Genomic DNA, 22,451 nt, shown 5'->3' with positions numbered 1-22,451 from the left:
ATAGAAAACAGATCTAGTCAAGAAATGACTAAGAAATATTTTTGGCATAACAAAATAATGTTGCTTTCCAGTATTCCAAGAGTAACTTAAACAAACAAGGTATAGCACTTCCCAAGCTTATTTGCAGTTTGTCCCTGCAATTACATTTACAAATCACTGAGAATTACATTTACAAATTCAAGCCAAATGCTTTCCCTGTTTGCTGTATTGTCTTCAAGGCCAGCTGGTGTTTGAATGAGCGTCCCTCTACTTGTGTCTGCCAATGTTTCCTTATAGGAGGCCTTTCCCAAAACAATCCATAGATAGTACCATAATTATAACATATACAGACATCTGGTTTGATGTTTTGTTTCTGACAGCAGATTGTCTGTGTTTGATTTTACTTGTGGCAAAAAGGAGCAGCAAAAAGGAGGTATTTTCTTCTGGCTGGTACTACACAAAGTTTTTTCTTTATCTTTCTATGTATCGCTTTTCTTACAGTACATAATATTTTCCCCTTGTTTTTTTCCCCCCTTCCAGATCGAAAGGAAATGCACTGTGGTGAGAATTGGTCTCTGTCACCTGAGGAATTTGAAATATGGGACAGACTGTACAGACTTAAAGAAGATGATGGAGTGAAGCAGCCAATACTGCCTGACACTCGGTTTGAAACCTTAGAAAACCTGGATGAGACATCAGTGAGTTTAACCTCAATGTAATGCTTGTTTGGCATTGGGCCTAATGGAAACACCGAGTAACAGAGTTACCCATGAGTTTGAAGGATGCCTGTCTTAAAAAGGCAATTTTGAGAATTTCCCTTAGGTTTCTGAAGATAAGGATTTAGGAATTAGATGTTTGAAATAAATCCATTAAAAATAGGGGAAAAAGCCCCACATGGTACGCAGTAAGTTGTCTTCTGCTTCTGAGACGTTCTAGCAGGATGCTGTATTCATGATGGCATTGTATCACAGTTTTTCCTTCCCTTGTTTATATAACAGTGCGACTGGTGGAAAACTCAAGTTGTACAAGCACTTCATTCAGGGGAGAAAACAGGAATTACTTTGTCATTTCACTGCTTAAAGCAACCTGTACTTCATCAGCAGCTCTGGCAACATAAAGCCTGTGATTTTTTGTTTCCCACCAGACTTCAGCATTTGTGACAATATTCTTTCCTGTGCTCAGAGTAGTTATTGTCCTTGACAGAGAAGTAGGCGCTGGATTTGCTAAACAATCTCTTGACTAAAATCTCCTTACCAATCTTAAACTGCAGAAGCCTGAAGAGGAGGCAGTGCATAAGCTGTCCTTGTCTGAGTGGAGTATTTGGCAGAACCGCCCTTTTCCTACAAGTATGGTTGACCACTCCGACCGCTGCCGCCATTTTATCAGCGTTATGGAAATGATAGAAGTGATGAGACAAGAACAGGTAAGGTGTTTGCATTTGAAAACACACGTGAGTGTGCAGTGCACAGTTAGAATGCTTAAATAATGAGCTCTCATTCTGTGTAGTCAGTGTGCAAAGTCACTACAAGCAATGCTAGCACTATTCCAGGATGTAATGGGAATTGCAGATAGGTTTGTAACATCGCAATCACAGAACAGTTAAAGCTAGAGGTCCCTCTGCTCCTTCTCTGCCCCAGCAGTGTTGCCCAGTGCTGTGCATGGCTTTTGGACATCTCCAAAGAGAGACCTGCTGTGCCAGTGTGCTGGCTCCTGCACAGCACTGGAATACTTCCTGATATTCAGAAGAAACATATTGTGCTCCACGTTGAGCCCATTGCCTCTTTTCCTGGCACTGGGCACCACTGACAAGAGCCTGGTTCCATCTTCCCTGCAGTATGTATGGGCATTGAGGAGATCCCCTGAGCCTCCTCTGCTTCAAGCTGAAATAAATCCTGTATGTGCATTAAAGGCATCTCTTAAAAATGATTTCCACGTTTAAGACAGGTGTGTTTTGAGGCTTTTTGTTTTCTGTAAAAGCTCTAATTAAAAATCTAACCACTCCTAAGAATTAAAGGAGAAGATGAGGGTACTCAGCAAACATGATGAAAACCATTTGGGAGATGACAGTTTCATTTGCTAACTTTTCTGTACAGCTTATATTCCTGTATATAATGAAAGGCACAGACGTACACAGCAATGCTTGTAGATCAGTTGAGAGTACCTGAAGTCTTCAGTTGTTCATCGTGTTATTTTTTTTCTTCCAGTTCTCCTCATATTGCTTTTTACTGTGTTGAAGTTTTCTAGGTCATCAGAATCTGTTGCTAAGCTGCTGGAGTTTACTGAATAACTAGTCTAATCAAGGAAGAGAATGGAGACATTGTAGTTGTACTCTTTGCTAGGAAAGTAAATTAATGGCAAGTTGTAAATAGATTTTTAGAGCTAAGATAAGCTTCTCCATCACAGAACAATGGCATTCTTAATTTCTTTCTAGGCTCTGTGCTCCTAAGATTGGGTTAAGAACACACTGTCAGAGAGAGAGAACTTCAGGGGGCAGCTCAGGTACACAGAGAGCTGAAGGAAGTTCAGAGATGAGAGAATCAGTGGTGAAAAGATTTACAATCATTTGTCTGAGACTTCACTCCCCACTACCAAATCAGGCATTTTGAAGCACTTGTGTTCTAAATTCCTTCAGTGAAAATGCATTGGTGCCAGAACACTTTTAGGTTCGTAGTTGCAGAACATGCTGTACTCACTTCTGGCACCTTTAAAATAATGTGTAGAGCAGTGTCATTAGTTGCCAAGTGCATCCTCAGTCTTCTCCCACAACTCTCCCAAAGGAGAAGCTGTAAGCAAAGGGCAGTGCCAAAATCTCTTTTGTAGAGATGTGTCTGCCTGCTGTCCCTTGCTGGAATGTGACAGCACGGCTCAGCTGTCTCTGCTGTGTAGTGAACAGAGGGTGACCCTTCACAAGCACTGACAGCCAGTTTTCAGACATAAGTTAGTGGTTTGTTGTATCTACACCAAATTGTCAAGGTTCAAGGACATCACAGCTTCAGAAAACAAAAAATGCAATATGTTTTGATTATTTTGTCTTCACTGGCAGAGGTTTCTTGCGCAAAAGCTTTATTAATTTTCTCTTAATTTTCTTAAGTCAGCTTTGACACCTCTGAAAGACAGTACCAGTCTTCCCAGGACAGCATGATTTGTCACCACCATTTTCTGATAGGGAGTGCTTGTTTGTAGAAGAAAATGTTCGTTTAAAAATGTAAATGGAGCAAAATAAAATAAGTTTAGATTTGTAGGTGGTGCTTTATATTTTTGCATGCCTATCAAGGCACCTTTATAACAGTGAGTATATATACAGATATGGGTGGATGGGTGGATGGATGGATAGATAGATAGATAGATAAATAGATAGATGGATAGATAGATAGATAGATCGATCCTAGGCATGTTCCTATCTCTGGTTCTGTGCAGCTATGAGTAGCCATGCTGGGCAAACTGCAGCCCCATGTGCCTTTCTGCCTCTGTGCTGCTTAACTGTGAGGTTTAAAGTCATGCCTTTCTGCTAGATTTGATTCACTCCTTGTTTGGAGTCCTGTTCCATTTCACATGCATGCCCTGTGATGCATGGTGCTTGCTGAAGGCACAGGGATGGGGCTGCACTCAGTGCCTGCTGTGTGGTATGCTGTGCCAGGGCAGTGCATCTGCAGCTGTATGTGCTCAGTGTAAGCACACAGGTGGGTTACTCTGAATTCCAGCTCTGTGTTTGCTAGATAGCTTTGACCTAAGCATTCTTGGTTAAGGTTGTTTCTGCAGCAGATGGTGATTTTCACACCTTACTTTAGGATGTGAGTGTGTTTTGGAATGGCAGGAAACGTTTTTATGAAGTGGTGGGGCTGGATAAAGGGATGCTCCTCCTGGCACCTGAGTGACCATCTTCCTTCAGTGGCAAAGCAATGATGGGACAGAATATCACTCAGAGGTGCTGGCAGAGGCTGCATGGAAAAGCTGTGGATTCCCATTCCTGGAGGTGTTCAAGGTCAGGTTGGGTGAGGCCCTGAGCAGAACATATCTGGCTTTAGATAGTTTACAATGACTTTGGCTGGTTTTTTATTTCTGATATCCTCTTATATAGAGGGAGTTGTTATGGCTCATACAAGACCAGGTAACTCAGTCACAGACTTTCAGCCAGGTTCTGGGTCCTGCTTAGGCTACAAGCTGTTCCTATAATAGAACATCTCTAAAAACATATGAAATTCTTCTCTGTAAGCCTGTGTTTTTTCTCTACCAAAAACTGTGTGTTTGCAGAATATTGATGCTTCAAATCAAATTAAGGCATTTTGTTGAGGCAGTGGCACAGGCTGCCCAGGGAGGTGGTGGGGTCACCTGGAGGTGTTGAAGAGGATGTGGCACTGAGGGCCATGGGCAGTGGGCATGGTGTGATGGGTTGGTGCTTGGTCTGGGTGATCTTAGAATCATCAAGGTTGGAAAAGACCTCAATGATTCTATGTTAGAGCAGGCTCTGGGGAGTTAACCTTGAGCAGAAGCTAAGCCTGTAAGAAAATCTGCCTAAAACGTTGGTCTGGTATGGCATTGAGTGGGTGGAAGCAGTAATGTTTTAGCAGAGCTTCAGGAGCTTTTGCAGGCTCTGCAGTTACATGCAGCCATGTTCATACCATAAATATTCCATAGCCAAATATATCACTGCTAATCTGTCTGACGTTGACTTGCAGTTCTTAGTAGCTGAGGGATAACGCCGAGCACAAGTCAGAGCTATTTCCTTAAATAACATGAGAGAGAGCTTCAAACCACTGTTCTATAGATTATGTTCTTACTTAGGAATGAAATATAAAGCCAGGCAAACGACTATTTCCCCCTGGATAACCAAATGATCTGCAAGTTTCTAATGAAGCTAATTATTTCACGGGAAGGATTTCGTTCAGAGATCAATCACAGCTTCATAGGAGCCACTCAGGGGTATGCAGGTGTTCTCTCTGTAACACAACACAGCTCAGACTGTATCAGCTCTGATATGGTTCTCTGTTCCTTGTACTCATTAAGTTAATGTTTCCAAGAAACCTCCAATGCAGTTGCGTTTTACATAACCTTTAAAAAGATTCAAAGGCCTACATGTTTTCAAATGAAAGAAGTGAAAATGAGTGAAATAATTACAGTTGCATTGCAGTCACGTGCTTTTAATAGTTTGGTGGAAAAGTAAGCACCTCGGAGAGGAGATCAAGAAAGGTTTCCCAAATAAGAGCCCTGCAACACTGCCATCCCTCCATTAAAGCCTTTAATGCCTGCAGCAACAAGGCAGATGGGCCTGGATTTGTACTGGACAAGCAGGGATTGTCCTGCAGCATGGGAACAAATCGAGTTGTCCCTCTGCAAAATAAGAGCTTTTCAGCATGTTTGAAAATTAAACTGTATACCTTTGGAAACAAGGTCAGGGCAAAGTAATCACTTTTACTGAGATGTTATTTGCCCGAGTTGCTGAGGATAGAACAGGAATTTGATGTGCAAAAGCATTCTTTTGTTTTCTGGGAGGCAGGCAGTTGTTAATGACTCTTGAACAGTCTTGATGTTGTCCAATGCAGGAGTACCACTGTATCCATTTCCCGCTCAGGGCTGAACTTGGAACTTTCAGTCAGAGCAAAGGTTCTCCTTAGAAAAACCAAAGTCTCCCATCAGAAGGATTCTTCCTTTCTGCCTCAGTACTCTGTGGTACCAAACACCTTGAGAGATGGCATTTAGGGGATGAGGTCAGAACTGCCACTGAAACCCTCTGTCTGTTCCCATCTGTGCTGTGTTGCCTTGAAGGACAGCACCTCTCTGGGTGGTGCAGCAGGGAGCTGTGGTCAGCAGCTCTGTGTCCGTGCAGAGATGGAGATGAGTGGTGTCCATATGGGACCAGGGGGCCCCCTAAACATAAGGATGTTCAACAAGTGCAGGGTGTTGCATCTGGACAATCCCAGCTATGTGTATGGAGTGGGAAATGGATGGAGCTGTGGGTGCCCCATCCCTGGAGTGCCTGAGGCCATGGATGGGCTCTGAGCAGCCTCAGCTGGGGGGTGTGAGAGCCCTTCCAACTGTGATTCGTGGGGTGAAGTTCCTGACAAAGGGAAAAGTGCTTCAGGGGTAGCCTAAAGTCCCAAAGAACGTGAAGATGCTCTCCTAGAGTTTTAAATCAGATGTATTTTGAGGGTATTTCCAAATGACCTTTTCCCAGGAGATACTGGATCAAGGTTAGAAATGGTTCAAATAAGGGCCGTGAAGTAGACAGCATTTTAGGCCCTCGTTGGCAGTAGTGTGTTTCTGGTTGAAACACTGCTCTAAGATGTGCCAAACTTCCTTCCCAGCACAAAGAATGAATTTAAGGCAGTGAATGGTATTTGTTCACCGTGTTCATGGCAGATACACTGAGCGATTTGTGGAACTGCTGGTTTTAACTGTGGGCAGCTGTAATAGCCTGGGCTCCAAATCGGGCTTAGACTGCAGTCACCAGATAAAGCAAATACTTTCTCTTGGGGTTCCCAACAAGACGCTGTGCAGAAGCATCCCTGCTCATTCTTCACTGCAAGAAAGAAAAAACCAAACCAAGAAAAGCAGAGCTTCACAGTGTGATGGGGAAGGAGGTTTGCTTTGTCCTCAGGCAGTGAGGCTGCCAAGCAGAACCTGCAAGACCAAAAATCTCAGCTCTCCAATTAAAATAGTTTACTTGTGCCATATCGATTCTTCTGATCTTACTGCCAGATGATTTTGAGTTCAAACTATAATTAAGACCTTGTTTAGATGGTTCCAACCTTTAATTGCAGGTGCTTTGTGTTCAATGCTCCTATGGGGTTTTATGCTCACAGCAAGAACAGGAAAGTGATTAGGCAAAAGATTTGGGGGTATCAGCCATGTGAAAGGGGCAATGGATCGGGCACTTGTGTGGCACCTGGAAGGATGGAGGTGATGCTCCTGCTGTGCTCAGTGGTGACTCCTTGTTCCTGTACAGTGCTGCATGAAAGTTTCCTTGGCCAGATTCAGACATATTGGCCAGAAGCACTTTCTTCCACCTAGATTAAATGTTCTCAGTTTTCTGGAAATCATAGAGTAATATCCTATCATAGTGAAACCATAAGAACATAAAAGACATGATATAGGATTGCCAGCCTTAAATCTGCAGGCAAGAGCAGCTTTGTGTGCATTCTGTGTCATGAAATCCATAACACCACTGTATGCCTTTGCCTGCTGTTTCCCAGTTTTTACTGTTAACGTTTGCACTCCTGCTGTCCCTCCCTTCTGTCAGTGTAGTGCTGGAGATCTCGGTCTGTAGGTTCTGGCTGCTGCTCACTTGTGCTCTTTTGTTCTGTTGTATTATTTGATTGGATTCTGGGAGGGAACACTGTGCACTGAAATTTTGCATTTAGATCTATGCATTTAAGAAGTAGTTGCATGCTGTGTTTCACCAGCTAAAAATATGTAGGTAAATAATTGGTTGGTCGTTCCTTGAGCTGTTACAGAAGGCTGATGTGGCAAAGCACTTCTCTACTAAGTTCCAAGGGTAAGTGGCAGTCCTGTGGTGCCTCTTGCAGGAGCTCTTACACACCAAATGTCACTGAAGATGCTATTTATATTTTGAGGGGTATGGAAATGCAGGAAGGAGTTTGCTCTCTGTATTTCCATAGGAATTAAATAATGCTGTTCAAGCCGTCGTGGAATCATAGAATCACGGATTGGTTAAGGTTGGAGAACAGCACTGTGATCACCGTGCCCAAGCATTAACCTGCCACCAGCATGCCTCTGAGCCATGGCTCCCTGTGTGCTCCTACCCTTCCCAGCACAGGGACATCCCAGGCTGAGAAAGTCAAAGGGCAAATGTCAGCTGTAATAACCTATCTGTGATGTCAGATAACAGGGCAGTCTGTGCTGCTGACACTTCTGTTGTTCTGGAATATCCACCTATCCATGGCTGGTAGGGTGCAGAAGCCTGATTTTGCTAATAAATCTTGTGAAGGATGTTTTTAATGCTCTTATTGTGTGTTTGCTGCACAGCCTGCTGCTCTCTCAAACCGATGTGTCAGTAAAATTAGCATAAGCAGATAAATGAACAGCAGCCAGCTGCCACTGAAGAGGAGCAGATGGTGTCCTGTCAGGAATTCCCAGCCACTCTGATCAGCAGGGGCTGGAGCTGTGGGACACGGCAGTGGCTTGGGTGTGAGGACGTGTTTGTGGGGACAGCAAGAGGGGGAGTTGGTGGTGGATTGGTTCCAAAGAAGCTGCCTGAAACCATGGCAGTGTTAGAACTGCTAGATTCATTGGTAACCACTTGTTGTCAGCAAGAGGAGCACAGCTGCTGCAGAGTGGTTTTTATGTCATCAGACTTATCGGCTGTGGGTAATTTTAAGGGTCTCTGGCTGTGTATAATGAACTTGAACTTCCCCCAAACGTTTTTGACACAATTTCTTCCTCCAGAGCATCAGGAGAAGCTTTTTTAGTAGGCACAAAAGTTGCTGGAGGATAAACTGATTCCTCTGTTATCCAGAAGTCTTCTAAAGTGTGTCCAGAGAAGTGCAACAGAGGGGTCTGGAGCACACAGCTTATGGGGAGCAACTGAGGGATGAGAGCTGGTGGCCTCAAGTAGTGCCAGGGGAAGCTCAGCTCCATTATGCAGAGACCATGAAATGAGAGTCATGTTCTCTGTGAGTGAAGCCCAGGGGTTGTGTCCATGCAAGAAGAGCCTGTGCACTGCTTGGGTACCTGTGGTGGAAGTGAAGGGTCTGGCCTGTGAAGAGTTAGTGAAGGGTAGAAGGGTAATGGATGCAAAGGGAGGATGTTGGAGTTTGAGTGGTGGCCAGCACAAGCTGAAACAGAACTTCTCTAATAATGTTCTCTTGGGACAGCGAGGAAGGTTCAGGAATTTAAGGTTGCAAGAACCTTATTTTTTTCCTACTTTTGTCTGGTAAGACTTCTGGAGACTGTTAATTGTGCAGGAAGTATGTAAGGTCAGAAGTCATTTTCTCATCCAGCAAAAGGTACTTTGTTTTATTGCAAGGATCAAGGAGCCTAGGGATCCTTGTGACTGAGCTGCTAGAAAATGCCTTGTCTTTAGATATTACTGCTCCATTAAGAAGTAATTGTTAGTGAAGCAAGTTTAAAACTTCTTTTTGATACTTTGGAAGAGTGTTTGAAACCACTGCTACAGAGCCTCCTTTGGCCTTTCTGCTTTTTGTTAGAGATTGAGTGCCTTTACTTTGCAATCTGAATTTAAAAGAGAGAGGGAGAAGCACAGTAAGAAGCAGCTTTCCAATCCAGGCTGTCCTCCTGGGAGTTCTGGGAGCTACACCAAAGCTGCTGGGCTTTCTTCAGCTGTGTTTCTAAGAGTTAGTTGGTTGCCTAGCTCAGTGCATTTGTGAAAAGCAAAGTGCAGAGTATAGAAGTGAGACATTCTTCACGTGCCATGGATGCAGTAGCCAAATTAAGAACAGTAGTACCACGAGAACAGAGAACCACAGGCTCTGGTGTTCCTCAAATAAGGCTTTCTTATGCTCCCTCCACCTTTCTGAATTCGCTGTTAGTTGATTGTTAACTAGTTAATTTAGTGAATTTATGCTGAGGAGGTAAAACCTGGCGCCTTCAGTTGCTGAAGTGAAGCTGTTATGTTCTGAGAGCTGCTCCTGCGCAGCAGGGAATGTTGTGCACTGCAGCTCTGTTTAGTGCTGTCCTTATTCATGCACAGCATTTTCTGTCTTTCTGAAACACCCAGGTTTGATTACTCAAGCGTGGCTTTGCAGCGAGGCATTTTCTTTGAGAGCTGTGACCTTAAATGCAAAGCATTTCCTCTGTTGTTTTTTAACCTTTCTGATAACCCCTGTGTTATTTTTGTCACTTGTTGTAAATATTCTCGTGACAAATCCCTGCAGGCCTTTTTGCATTTGTAGTAAATATGACGCCGTGTTTTCCACCAGGGGGACTGCAGCTATGAACTGGAGCTTCAGCCTCACCTTCGTATTGAAGACATTCACAGGAATAAAAGTCATCTTTCCTCAAGCAGTTCCACGTCTGCTCAGAAGACTCGCTCTTCTAAAAGAGACATGGCGCACACAAAAAGAATGCTTGTACCTGATGTAAGTGATAATGAGAGAGAATTCTTTTCTGTATTTAAAACAAACACTAAGACTTCCAGAAGAACTCCTGGACTGGACTTGGAAGAGCCTGAGTTGCCTACAGATGCCAATGCTTCAGAGCCTTGCTCAGCAAAAAGGCTCACTCTGGTTGAGAGTGCTGAGCAGGGCAGTCAAAGGGAGGAGGAAATAGAGAAGGTGACATTTGACTTAAATGAATTTAATGACTTATGTGGTGATGGTGAGAGTACTGTAACTCATGTAAGTGCAGCAGTGAAGGATCTCAGGTTGCTAGATAAGCACTGCAGGTCAGTGGGGCTGAACCACACAGATTTGGGTTGCAGCAACTTCACAGCTGAGAAATCTGTGTCCTCTGACTTATTTTATCTCCCAGAATCACACGTGGATTCATTTGTTCTTGTGAGCTCCTCTGAAGAGCTTTCTAGGCCAGAAGAAACATTTTCCAGTGTGAGGAGGCTGTTAGCACATTCTCCTCCTCCTGTCAGTAAACTTGAAGATGTTGAAAAGCTGCTGAGACAGGAGGAAACACCGTGCCCTCTTCCAAAGGTGTCTTGCAGGAGTTATTCAGGGCAACTGCTGGACAAAGACTTTTCCTTAGAAGTCAGTCACTCACTGCTGCCTGCTGAAAGTCCAGAGCTGGAGGTCACTGTTGACCTGAGTACTTCTGTAAATGCCTGCATTTCAAAACCTACCTCAAATTCACCACCAGCTGCTGCACCTCCGTGGGATGGCAGCTTCCACAGTCTGCTGGGCAAGGAGGAACTCACAGCAAATCACACAAATAACCCTTCAAATAAACACTCTGTTCAGAGAGATGGAGCTCTAGAAACAAACAAGAGAAAAGTGACTATTGGTGAAGAGCAGAGCATACATTTGTTTGAAGATGAGCACATCTACGGAGCAAATGATGAAACGACGCCTGTGGACGCGGAACCTTCGCTCAGGTCGGGTTCAGGCAGGCACCCTGCTTGGCCAACTGCAGGGCCAGACTCCCAGCTGCCTCCCTCAGGGCCGGGCTGCCCACATGGGGACACGGCCTGCAGTGAAGGGGCAGCGCGGGGGGAAGCGGCACCCAGGGGAGCGCGGGGCCACGGCAGTGCTGCTGAGGAGGCCCTGCACACCAGTGACCTCTGGGACTGTTCCCAGGAACTGTTTTCTGTTAACTTCGATCTGGGGTTTTCCATTGAAGAGTGTGAGAAGGAAATCTTTGAAGAAGACACGGATGCCATTAATACCCCCAAATTAAACGGTGCCTCGGGGAGCCGTGCGCATGTGCAACTCGCCGCCAATAAAACATCTCTGAACGACGGCTGCAGGATTCAAACATCCCCAAAATGGGATTGCAAAGATCTAGAGGGAAGAAACATTTCCACACCACTGGCCTTGCAGGGCAGAAACGTGAGGGGGATGCCAGGGGGCAGGACGGGACGTGGCTCACAGGGAGCCTCACCTCCTTCACCTTCTACCCCAACGGGCAGGAAGGTTAGCAGTGCTGGAGCTGCCAAAAGGATTCGTAAGAACGTGTTCTCTGCTGTCAGGGAGGAAATTCCAGAGGTTCATCCTACGGATAAAGTCAATGCAGACTCACAGAGAAAGAGCTTCGGGAGCTCAGCCTTGGATGTACTTGATTCCACTGGAGGAAGAACTGAAAACCTGGAAGGCACCAACCTTCATGCTTCACGTGTGTTTCCTGCTGAAGGTAGGGAATTCAGAGTACAGTTAGCTTCATGTTTAAGCAAATACTGCTGAATCCAATATCTTTCAGACTCCAAAAACCTTGGAGATGTGGCATTGAGGGATGTGGTCACTGGGTGTGGTGGAGGTAGGGTTGGCCTTCGGGATCTTGGAGCTCTTTTCCTGCCTTTATCATTCTATGATCTTCAGCTGGCTGTTGTGACTTAGGTGGTTAAGATGGAAGAAGAGGGGAATAATGGTTGTGTTTCTCAATCTGGCTCCATCAGGAGGCTTTTCAGACCTTCAGCCTCCTGTAACATATGAATGTTACAGTATGAATGTTACAGAATGTTACAGTAGAATGTCCTGCATTCTAACTTACCCAGCTGAGGCTGAAGTGCATGCGTACATATTGGAGAAAGCAGTCAGAATTAAAGTGCTGGTAACTCTCCACAAATACTAACAGTGCAGCCATGTGAGCTACACCTGCCTTTAAAGCCATTTCTCAGTCCTCTCAGTAGCTTATTTATAACCATCAGATCTGTTGTGCTTCACTCCCTGTGTGCATGTTTGCACATTTTTCTATCGTTGTTCCTGAGGAGCAGAAGCTCTACTGATGAGTTTCTTTCTTGTAGTTACATGACAACTGACGTGTCTAAATCTTCTGCTGATGCCCTCTGCACTGGCCTGGCTTGTGTTTGAAACATCAGCTCTTTGTAGGATCGATTCTGACTTTATTTTCTGCACTTCTCTGATTTGGGAGCAACATATTTATTTATTTTTTAAGTGCTTTTGATAATTTCCATCCACTAAATGCACCTCATAAGTGGCCATCATTCTTCTCCACTCGTACGCTGCTTGGAGATCCTGTTCTCTCTATTTCAGCAAAAGCAATCCTTTGGGGGTAAGCAGAAAGGCTGCAGTTCTGTGAAATACAAGTAGAGAGGGGACTGCTTGGTGAGTTGTGGTTTTGTTTCAGTGCATCCGAAGTTGTACAGATGACAGAAAGTCTCCTGAGGTGTAACACTTGAACTCACCTTCTAAGGGCTTCTCTGCACATCCCAGCTCCTGCTCCATTTTTCTCCTCCCTTTCTCTGTATCTGTATTGCCTGGGGAAATCATTTCCTCTCGGAGAATCTCCAGGAAAGTGGGATTTATTGTACATCTCAACTGGAGAGTATTTATTTTGATTAAAAGGGCTAAAGAGAGCAGTGTCTGCAGCACAGATCAATAAGCAATCTCCTTTGGAGGTACTTTTATAAGAGATGGAGTTTGGTTGTTCAGTTGTAGCAATACTGCACTCTGGACAATACATTTCCTTACCATTGTTGCTTACTGTTTTTTTCTGTAGGAACCAGCAGTGAAAGCGAAGAGGAGATTGTTTTCCAGAGGAAAAATAGGAGAAAGAATGTTTTGAAGTCTCCTGATGTGAGTCTTAAAAGGGAAAAGACAAGAGGAGCAAAATGCCGAGCGCGTCAAACGTCAGAACAAACGTCTCCCTGCAATTATTCTTCTTTCTGTGCACAGGTTGTGAATGACAGTGATTTTGAATCTCCAGTTCGTGCCGTCAGGAAGCGCCAACATCTGCTGAGCGTGGTGAGTGGGGGCTGTGTGCTAAGGAGGGGAAACAGTGTAAACCTGTTTATGGAGTGTGCTTGTAAGCGTTCACTCCATTTGCACTCAGTAGGAAGGTGTCACTGAACAGAGCTTCTGCCCTCTGCCCCAAGGCACACCAGGATGCCATTTGTTCCTTCACAGAACACAGAACGGCCCAGGTCGGAAGGGACCTCAAGGATCACGAAGCTCCAACCCCCCTGTGCCATGCAGGGCCACCAACCTCCACATTTCACAGCAGCCCAGGCTGCCCAGGGCCCCATCCAACCTGGCCTTGAACACCTCCAGGGATGGACGGGGCATCACAGCCTCTCTGGGCAGCTGTTCCAGCACCTCACCACTCTCACAGCACACAACTTCCCCCTGACATCCAACCTCCATCTGCCCTCCCTCAACTCCAAACCATTTCCCTTTGTCCTGCTGTCATCTCCCCTTGCCAAGAGCTGACTCCCCTCCTGTCTGCAGGCTCCCTTTAGGTACTGCAGGCTGTAATGAGGTCACCCTGCTGCCTTCTCTTCTCCATGCTGAACTCCCTCAGCCTGCAGGGCTTCCTTCCTTCAGTTCTCCTGCAGGGTCTCCTACGATGATTTTGCAGCTGTTTGGTGCAGGTGTGGGAACTGAGCTTTGTGAAAGGCAGTCAATAACCCTTCTGCGAAACTTGGAACCAAAACAATGTTCACACCACATTTAATCTGATTTTTCACCCTAAATGATGTGTTTTTCTGTTCTATTCTGAAAGGCCCAGTTTTTGCATTTCCTAGAACGATTAGCATCATTTTGACATGTGTAATCAATTACACTAATCTGGTGTTGCTTAGGAAATGCCAGATGTTGAAGAATGACTGTGACTGAAGGGTGGCTTGCTTTATTCTTATTTACTGAAGTGTTTGTGAAACTCTCCTCCAGTCTGACTTGTCCAGTGATGACAGCGTGGATTTTCACAAGAACCCAAACAGGAGCAGCGAGGGCTGCTCAGCAGTGGGCACCAAGGCACAGCTGAGAGGTGTGAAACGCCAGAAGGTCAGGAGCAATGTTCCACATAAGGTAAGGCATTCCTTGGCCCTCTGAGTGGGCTGAAGCACGCATCTGGAGCAGCTGGCATTCAGGTTGCAGTGCGTTTAGCTGCTTTGCATTGTCCTGCTTGTATGTACAAATGTAAGCGTACGTGGTTGCAACAGAAGATCTAGTTCAGAGAAATGTCTCTGTGAACCTGAGCAGCACGTGTTAGCAAACAAACTAAAAGAGAAGTTGTGAGGTTTAACTTTGTGTTCAAATTGTGAGAACAAGAAAAAAAAAATCTAACTTGTCTGCATCCGGTTTTAAAAAGCCACAAAAAAGGCAGAAAGCTCAAGCACTGGTTTGAGAGTCATTCATTTTAGAGCTTGTGTGTCTACATGTGTCATGGCCTGAGAATGAGAGCAGTTGGGCAGGAAGGCTCTTACCATGTCCAGTGCTACTCTGCGGGGCTGACCTCAAGTGACAGCACATCAGGAGGGCCCTGTGCTGATGCCCTCCAACACTGCCTGGCAGTGCGGCACCAGCTTCCCAGCAGGCTGTGCCAGTGTCTGCACAGCTCACCATGAAGCAATGCTTTGTGTCACACAGAATCACAGAATTGTAGGGGTTGGAAGGGACCTGCAGAGATCATCGAGTCCAACCCCCCAACCTTCTTCTTGTAATACCTTCTCTGAACCTCCCCTGGTGCCACTTTGTTCTAAAGATAGCCCTCTTTATGGAGACCTTCCTGTGGTATCAGTTCTTTATATTTTGACATGAAAATAATTGTGGAGACCAGAAATCCATTTTTCAGTTGGATGGGGCCCTGGGCAGCCTGGGCTGCTGTGAAATGTGGAGGTTGGTGGCCCTGCATGGCACAGGGGGGTTGGAGCTTCGTGATCCTCGAGGTCCCCTCCAACCCGGGCCGTTCTGTGATTCAGTTTTGGTGAGATCAGCAGGCTCATAAAAAGAGTGGGTGTTACTTACATACTCATGAAATTCCACTCTTCTTTCACCTATCAGCTTATCTAATTGTTCCTAATGATGGACATGGCAATTCCACATCCTCTGAAAACTCGCTGACTTCTTGTTTCCTGACTGTGGCCACGCTGTTATTTTCTGGTGGCACAGTGCTTTCCATGCTGCAGTTCATCCTCTCAGGTCTTTCAGAAGTAAGACTGATGGAGACTGATCACCAGTAGCACTGGGAGTTCTTCTCTTAAGTGCTGACCTCCAGTGCAGTTCGTAATAATCAAAATACTGCTAGGAAAGGGGCTGCTAATGATGCCTGTCATTCAGGCTTCTAGTTGGTGCAAGCAGGTCTTTCAAAAGGCTCAGGAAATGCTGAAAGTCAGAGATCATAGAGCCATAGAATGGCCTGGGTTGCACAGGAGCACAGTGCTCATCCAGCTCCAACCCCTGCTGTGTGCAGGTCGCCAACCAGCAGCCCAGGCTGCCCAGAGCCACATCCAGCCTGGCCTTGAATGCCTGCAGGGATGGGGCATCCACAGCCTCCTTGGGCAACCTGTGCCAGTGCCTCACCACCCTCTGGCTGAAAAACTTCCTCCTCATATCCAACCCAAACCTCCCCTGTCTCACTTTAAAACCATTCCCCTTGTCCTGTCCCCATCCACCCTGACAAACAGCCGTTCCCCCTCCTTGCAGCATTAACCTGGTGCAAACAGCAGTGCACACTGTGTGTGGTTGGCCAGCACTTTGCAGTCCAGCTTCACCCTTCAGCACTCTCTGTGCTCTGTTATTTCCCTGAGTGCTGTGTTCTTCCCATCACCTTCCCTTGGGACGGATTCTCCTTTTGGCTGATGTTCTGAGTCCGTGGAAGCATTTAATGGGAAGCCTCCTGTAACATCAGTTAATTGTAGCAGTAATGAATCGGTCTGGCTGAAAATTTGATTGGGGCTTTTTTTCTTTTTCAGGATGCAGGAAGACAGTTTTTAGATGAAGAAGCTGAGTTGTCCCAGCAGGATGAGAGCTGTGTTTCTTCTGATGAGACTGAGGACACAGACAAGGAGCTGAGCTCCTCACTGGCTCAATTCCTGAATGACGACGCAGAGGTGACACAGGCGTTAAATGGTGAGTGGTGTGTGGTGTGTGGTTGGTGAAGGGAGGTGTGACAGTGCTGTGTGAGAGCTGCAGCCCTCAGCTACTTGCTGTGTAAGCAGCGCAAGCCTCAGCTGTAAGCAGTGACTTCCTCAGCTGTGCTAGATGAGGTGCTCTCCATCTCTGTACCTTTACTGTTCATGTTCTCATGGGTTTCCTATGGAGTAAGTCTTCACAGGAATCTCTGCTGTGCAATTGCTTTGTGCAGAGTGGAAAATGGGTATTTTGAGGCTGGAGTTCTCTGACTGCGAGTCAGCCAACCCCTCATACGACATTATGAGCAAATGGAAGCAGAATTTCCCATTTCACTTACAAAGTTCTGAAGTTGCAGGTCTTCTCTATAATATGATGTGGAATAGCAGTACCGCTGTTAAACATAAACAGTGATGTTGGCAGAGACAGAGCTGAGATGATGCTGGTTTTTGGCCAAGATTCACTTCACCCTGTGGTTCTAAACCTCGTCTCTCCCTAGGATATTTGCATGCTGGAATCGTCCTGTTGCCATTTAAGAGATTCCCAGATGTTGTTCAGGATTTTCCTCCTCCACTGAAATCTCTGGAATCCTTGGATCAAAGAATGGTTTGGGTCGGAAGGGACCTTTAAGATCATGTAGTTCCACCCCCCTGCTGTAGGCTGGGGCACATCTCTCTAACTCAAGGGCAGCCCTCTTGAAGTGCAGGCTGCACACACTGCTGCTGAGCCCTGGGGGGATCTATGGGGGTGTGTGGAGAACTTCAGATGTAGGAGGCTGTAAGGAATGGCTCATGGAAAAGAAGGTATCCTAAGAATGAAAGAAAAAATGTATCCTTAATAGTCCTGCAATGTCTTTGTTTAATTCAGACTCTGAGATGAGAGGTGTTTACCTGAAGTCCGTGCGCAGCCCAGCTCTGGGGAGCAGATACAAAATGGTGCATCGGGAATTCAGCAGCACTGACATTTTCTCACAGGTATGGAACCAAACAGTTGCTGTCTGTGTGAGGCTGGGTTACATGTGATGGCATTTCAGTCCCAGTCCTACCTTCAGGAGTTGTTTGCAGCCTATTGCTGCTAAAAAGTAAGTTCTAAGAAAAGATTTTTGGCATCATTTTGATTTTCAAGTTGAAAGCATGCAGAAGCTCTGTGATAGAAGCACACACGTTCCTTTGGCTGCAGTGAGGCTGTCAGCAGTGTGGAGCAAAAGCAGCCTGGTGCTCTGCGTCCATCCCAGTGCAGGAGTCGTGGTCATCACTGCTGAGCCACGTAGGGCTCGTGAGATTCCCCCAGGCCCACCAGCTTACCTTCCCTCTCTGCTCCCTCTGTCCTCCTCTGGCACCTCCCAGGAAGCCCACTCTCACTCAGCACACGATGTTTCCTGTCCTATACTGAATTCCAGGAAGAAGAAGGAGCCCCAAAGCAGAAGTGTGGCACTTTGAGCTGCAGCTGTTACCCAGCTGTATGCCCTGCACTATCCAGGCAAGCCAGCAGTGCCAACAGGTGCCAATGCATCTAGCAAAAGGCAAGGTTAGCTCCCCAGATACAGGTGATAAAGAATGAGAAAATGAAGCAGCATGCTTTCTCTCTCACTGCCATCTCGTTGCTGCTGCTCAGCCCTCCAGCAGCCTGAGCCCTCATGTGGCCCTGCAAGAACACGTTGTGTCCTGAGCAGGAGCAGCCCTGGAGCTGATCCCCAGGTGGGCTGCTGCCCTGCTGCACGCAGTCACATGTATGCACTAATTTGGAGATGTGTCCTATGTGCACTGTCTTTTCAGTTCTGTTCTGTTCTACTCTCTTGGTACATCACATGGCAAATCGCTTTTTAGTTATTTAGTCTTTAATTTCCCCTCTACTTCATAGAGACCAAATATATCACAGAACTGGAACAATGGCTGCTTGGGATGGTTTCTTAGCACCCCTACCCCGAGGTTTATTTCTTTTTCCCATACTCCTGTCTGTATCTCATCCTTGGCAAAACAAAACTGAGGTCTGTATTGATGAAGAGAACAAACAACTTTGGTGGTGCTGGTGGTGATGAACAAAAACTCAGCTTGTGCTCACTGATGATTTGCAAGCAGATAAGAACAAATCATGCAATTCAATTTCCAGCCAGCGTGGGCTTACAGTGTCAGCTTTGTTGTTCACACAGAGGCAGGGTGCTACTGAAGATGCAAAGCCTGAACTTCCATTTCCTTTTCAAAATCATAAAGGCACCATGAAGTGTTTCTGCCAGCAAGGTGTGTGTGTCTGTGCAGAGCTGATGTTGTATGGTAGTGCTGTGTTTAGAGTCTGCCTGGTTTTCCTGCAAACCCAGCATGTCCTGAGTGTGCTTCTGTGGCATTGACCTGCAGCCCTGTGCAGTACAATATTCCTGCCTGAAGCACAGACCTCTTCAGTGGCATTATTAGCTAGTTGATGTTCCCTGAAAGCTTTCTGCTGACAAGTCACAGAATCGTTAAGGCTGGAAAGGCCTCCAAGATCACCAGGTGGGTTCAACCCCACCCCACCATGGCCACATCCCACACCTCCATCTTCTGGAGCACCCACAGGATGGTGACCCACCACAACCAGGGCAGCTGTGCCAATGCAGCACTGCTCTTCCAGAGAATAAATAGTTCCTAATATCCAACCTGAGCCAATGAAATCTTACGTGGATGTGTGAGAAGCTCAGGGGCTCTGTGTGTGTGTGGGCCGGGTTGATAAGCAAAGGTGGGCCAAGAGGAAGAGCAAAGTCACAGAATCACAGATCACAGAATCACAGAATCACCCGGGTTGGAAGGGACCTCAAGGATCATGTAGTTCCAACCCCCCTGCCTAGCAGGGCCACCAAACACACACATTCAGATCAGGTTGCCCAGGACCCCGTCCAACCTGGCCTTGAACACATCCAAGGACGGGGCATCCACAACCTCCCTGGGCAGCCCGTTCCAGGGCCTAACCACTCTCCTTGTAAAGAACTTCCCCCTAACATCCAACCTAAATCTTCCCTCCTTCAACTTGGATCCATAAGTTATTGCATTCCTTCCCTCTCACCAGGTTTGTTCTTCTCCCCCCACAGATCCCTGAGCAAGACGAGACCTACGCAGAAGACAGCTTCTGTGTTGCAGAGGGGGATGAGGAGACGTGCAAAAAAAGTGAATCGAGCGAGGAGGAGGAGATGTGTGTGAACTTTGATCTCTTGAATAATGAGAGCTTTGGTGGTGGAAGACAGCAGTACCTCACTCGGCGGAGAAAAAAACTCCACAGGGCCAAGGAGGAACAGAACTGCGCAGCGCCAGGGCAGAAGAAGCCATCCCGAATTATTGTCCTGAGTGATTCTAGTGGGGAGGAAACAAGTGTCAGCAATGAGAAGGGCACGGCGTCACCCCGCTCCAGGGCAGAACAGGAGAACGCTGCCTTACTCACAACATCACCTTCGGTCTCTTCTGTACCACATAAAAAAACAGCTGGGGACATCAGCGCTCGTCAGTCTGCAGAGAGTGGGGGGCTGCTGGGCTGCAAGGCGTCCGTGTCTGAAATGCTGGACTTCCACCCAGGGCCTCGCTCTGCCTCAGGGAAGGAGGCTCTCCCGGCTCCTGCTGAGGTGGGTGCGGCGGCTGGCAGCGACCTCTCTCTGCCTCGCGGCGTGCAGCAGGAGCAGCCTGTTCTGGAGGCTGTTCTGTCAGGGCTGGCAGCACAGCATGGGGCTGAGTGCTTCTGGTGAGGGAGGAGAAGAGGTGTGCTGCCGGCTCTGCTCTGTGATCCCAGCCCTGCTGCTGCCACAGGAAGCTTTTCTGCATGCAGGGTGTCTGAGCACCCAATAGAGTACTAAGAAAGTGTGGAATCAGTTGCTCTTGAGTCTGACAACTGTGAGGGAATATAGATCTATTTCCAGTAGAAGAGAGACACAATTAACAATTTGGTATTGCAGTTTTAAAATAGTTGTTCACTTTTTCACAGGAGGGGGAAAAGCTGTTTGTGAGGGTGGGTGGTGATAGGACAAGGGGAATGGTTTTAAAGTGAGACGGGAGGTTTGGGTTGGATATGAGGAGGAAGTTTTTGAGCCAGAGGGTGGTGAGGCACTGGCACAGGTTGCCCAAGGAGGCTGTGGATGCCCCATCCCTGCAGGCATTCAAGGCCAGGTTGGATGTGGCTCTGGGCAGCCTGGGCTGCTGGTTGGCGACCTGCACACAGCAGGGCTTGGAGCTGGATGAGCACTGTGCTCCTTTGCAACCCAGGCCATTCTAGAATTCCTCAATGAAAACATCCTGAGCTGTATTCCCTACCCTTAAGCTTTTCTGCTACACCTCTGTCTCTTACATCATTCAGCTTGTGTTGAACTTATCAGTGGCAGTGAACACTGCACACTTTGTCACACACGCTGCTCAGTAATTGGATGCTCAAGTAATACAGGAGATTTTTTGCAGGGGATTGAAGTATTGATCTGAAATTGTTCCTGAGTTGCAATGTCAGTAAGACCTTTTAAAAAGCTTTTACGAATGGGACTTTTCCAAACTCTGTGGAATACAGGCCACGTTAAGTATCAGTTTTGGGAACTGCACTTTCAGCTGGCCTTCATTCTTTGCGCTTAACTCCCGTCATGTCTCAGACGCACTGTTGGTTTGCAGCACTTACAGCTGGGAAGCTCAGTGCAGCACACTGCTGGGAATGCTTCGGGCCCCATGAAGGTCTCTGCAGCTCTGCCCGACAGAGGCACAGCGCTGTGTGTTCTGGTGGACAGCCGTGAGATCTCCTCTGGCACAGACGTCATCTCCTCGCTGAAGGCCGTCCATGGGGTGAAGGTGCAGGTCTGCTCGCTGGGCAGCAGCGATTACATTGTCAGCAACCGCATGGCAGTGGAAAGGAAATTGCAGTCGGAGCTGCTGAGCTCTGTGAACAGGAGTAAGGTCACCCAGCGCATCCAGCGCCTGCGGAGCATGTTTGAGAGAGTGTGTGTGATCGTGGAGAAGGACAGGACCAAACCAGGTGGGTGTTTGGGGGCAGCGGTGGGGGAGGCGCTGATCTCTGCTCCACGCAGGTCCTGGCCCTGCTGGCCGTGTGTGTAACTGTGGAACTGAAATTGGACTGAAAGCTCTCCTGTAGCCTCTGTAGGAGTGGTACGTTCATTAGGTCACGGGCTGACCTAGATCCACAGAGATACTTAACTACTCATTAGTGATGCATTTTCATCAACTTTGTCCATCTCTTCTCATTACACTTCTTCTGGAGCGCTGCTCATTTATTACTGGACACAACCAAGTGCTTTCTTTACACGATCCTATGATTCTCCTTTGTAGCCTATTCAGCCCTCCATGATTCTCCTTTGTGAAACCTCTTCAGCCCTCCGTGCTGTTCTCTTGCCCACTCCTTACCATGGATGCGTTCCTCCTCTCCTAAGAATCTCTCCCTACAATTTACATTTTTGCTGTTATTTCCTCCCTCTCCCTCTCACATAACCCAGTCGGTCCCATCCCACAGCTCCCCCATTCTTTTAGAAGCTTTCCCTTTTCTTGGTTTTTGTGAGATCTCAGAGCAGGGGGTCCTTGGGCTGCTTGCCCTTACAAATGACTGCTTCACAGTAACGTAGCACTTAAATTGCACTGAGATTTCCGTATCGCCCCCTGCAGGGGAAACCTCGAGGTTTTTCCAGCGGACGCAGCACTACGATGTCACACTCGCTGCGCTGCTCCAGGCCGGCATCCGGGTTCTGTTCAGCTCTTGCCAAGAGGAGACGGCGGTGCTGCTGAAGGAGCTGGCCCTGCTGGAGCAGAGGAAGAACGCTGCCATCTGCGTGCCTACAGAGGTGGAGGGGCACAAGCAGGAAATGCTCAACTTCTACCTGAGCATTCCCAACATCAGCTACCTGGCTGCTCTCAACATGTGCCACCACTTCAGCTCTGTGAGGACGATGGTCAACAGGTAACAGCAGGGCAGCACCCTGGGCTCTGGAGGCCTCGCTTTCTCACTGTCTCACACTCAGGGTGCTGGCTGTGCTGAATTCACTCCCAGAGCTCCCCCAGTTCCCATCCCCAGCTCTGTGCTGTT

General features: G+C 47.0%; 1 protein-coding gene across 1 annotated transcript in view; it reads left to right on the top strand.

Annotated features, from left to right (window-relative positions):
• FANCM (FA complementation group M) overlaps positions 1–22,451 on the top strand; it is a 60,055-nt gene that overhangs the window by 35,356 nt on the left and 2,248 nt on the right. Inside the window, exons 12-22 of the mRNA XM_042814340.1 lie at positions 520–677; positions 1,250–1,402; positions 9,876–11,751; positions 13,078–13,154; positions 13,254–13,322; positions 14,247–14,384; positions 16,271–16,427; positions 17,295–17,401; positions 19,486–20,010; positions 21,035–21,392; positions 22,034–22,325. Coding sequence (XP_042670274.1) covers positions 520–677; positions 1,250–1,402; positions 9,876–11,751; positions 13,078–13,154; positions 13,254–13,322; positions 14,247–14,384; positions 16,271–16,427; positions 17,295–17,401; positions 19,486–20,010; positions 21,035–21,392; positions 22,034–22,325 — 3,910 coding nt within the window. The remainder of the gene's footprint in view (positions 1–519; positions 678–1,249; positions 1,403–9,875; positions 11,752–13,077; positions 13,155–13,253; positions 13,323–14,246; positions 14,385–16,270; positions 16,428–17,294; positions 17,402–19,485; positions 20,011–21,034; positions 21,393–22,033; positions 22,326–22,451) is intronic.

The sequence above is a fragment of the Centrocercus urophasianus genome, unplaced genomic scaffold (assembly GCF_019232065.1).
Source record: "Centrocercus urophasianus isolate 14NV4802_14NV808 unplaced genomic scaffold, USGS_Curo_1.0 seq_14, whole genome shotgun sequence".
Lineage (NCBI taxonomy): Eukaryota > Metazoa > Chordata > Aves > Galliformes > Phasianidae > Centrocercus > Centrocercus urophasianus.
Note: the sequence above shows the minus strand (reverse complement) of the source record. Positions and strands in the feature narration are given on the sequence as shown.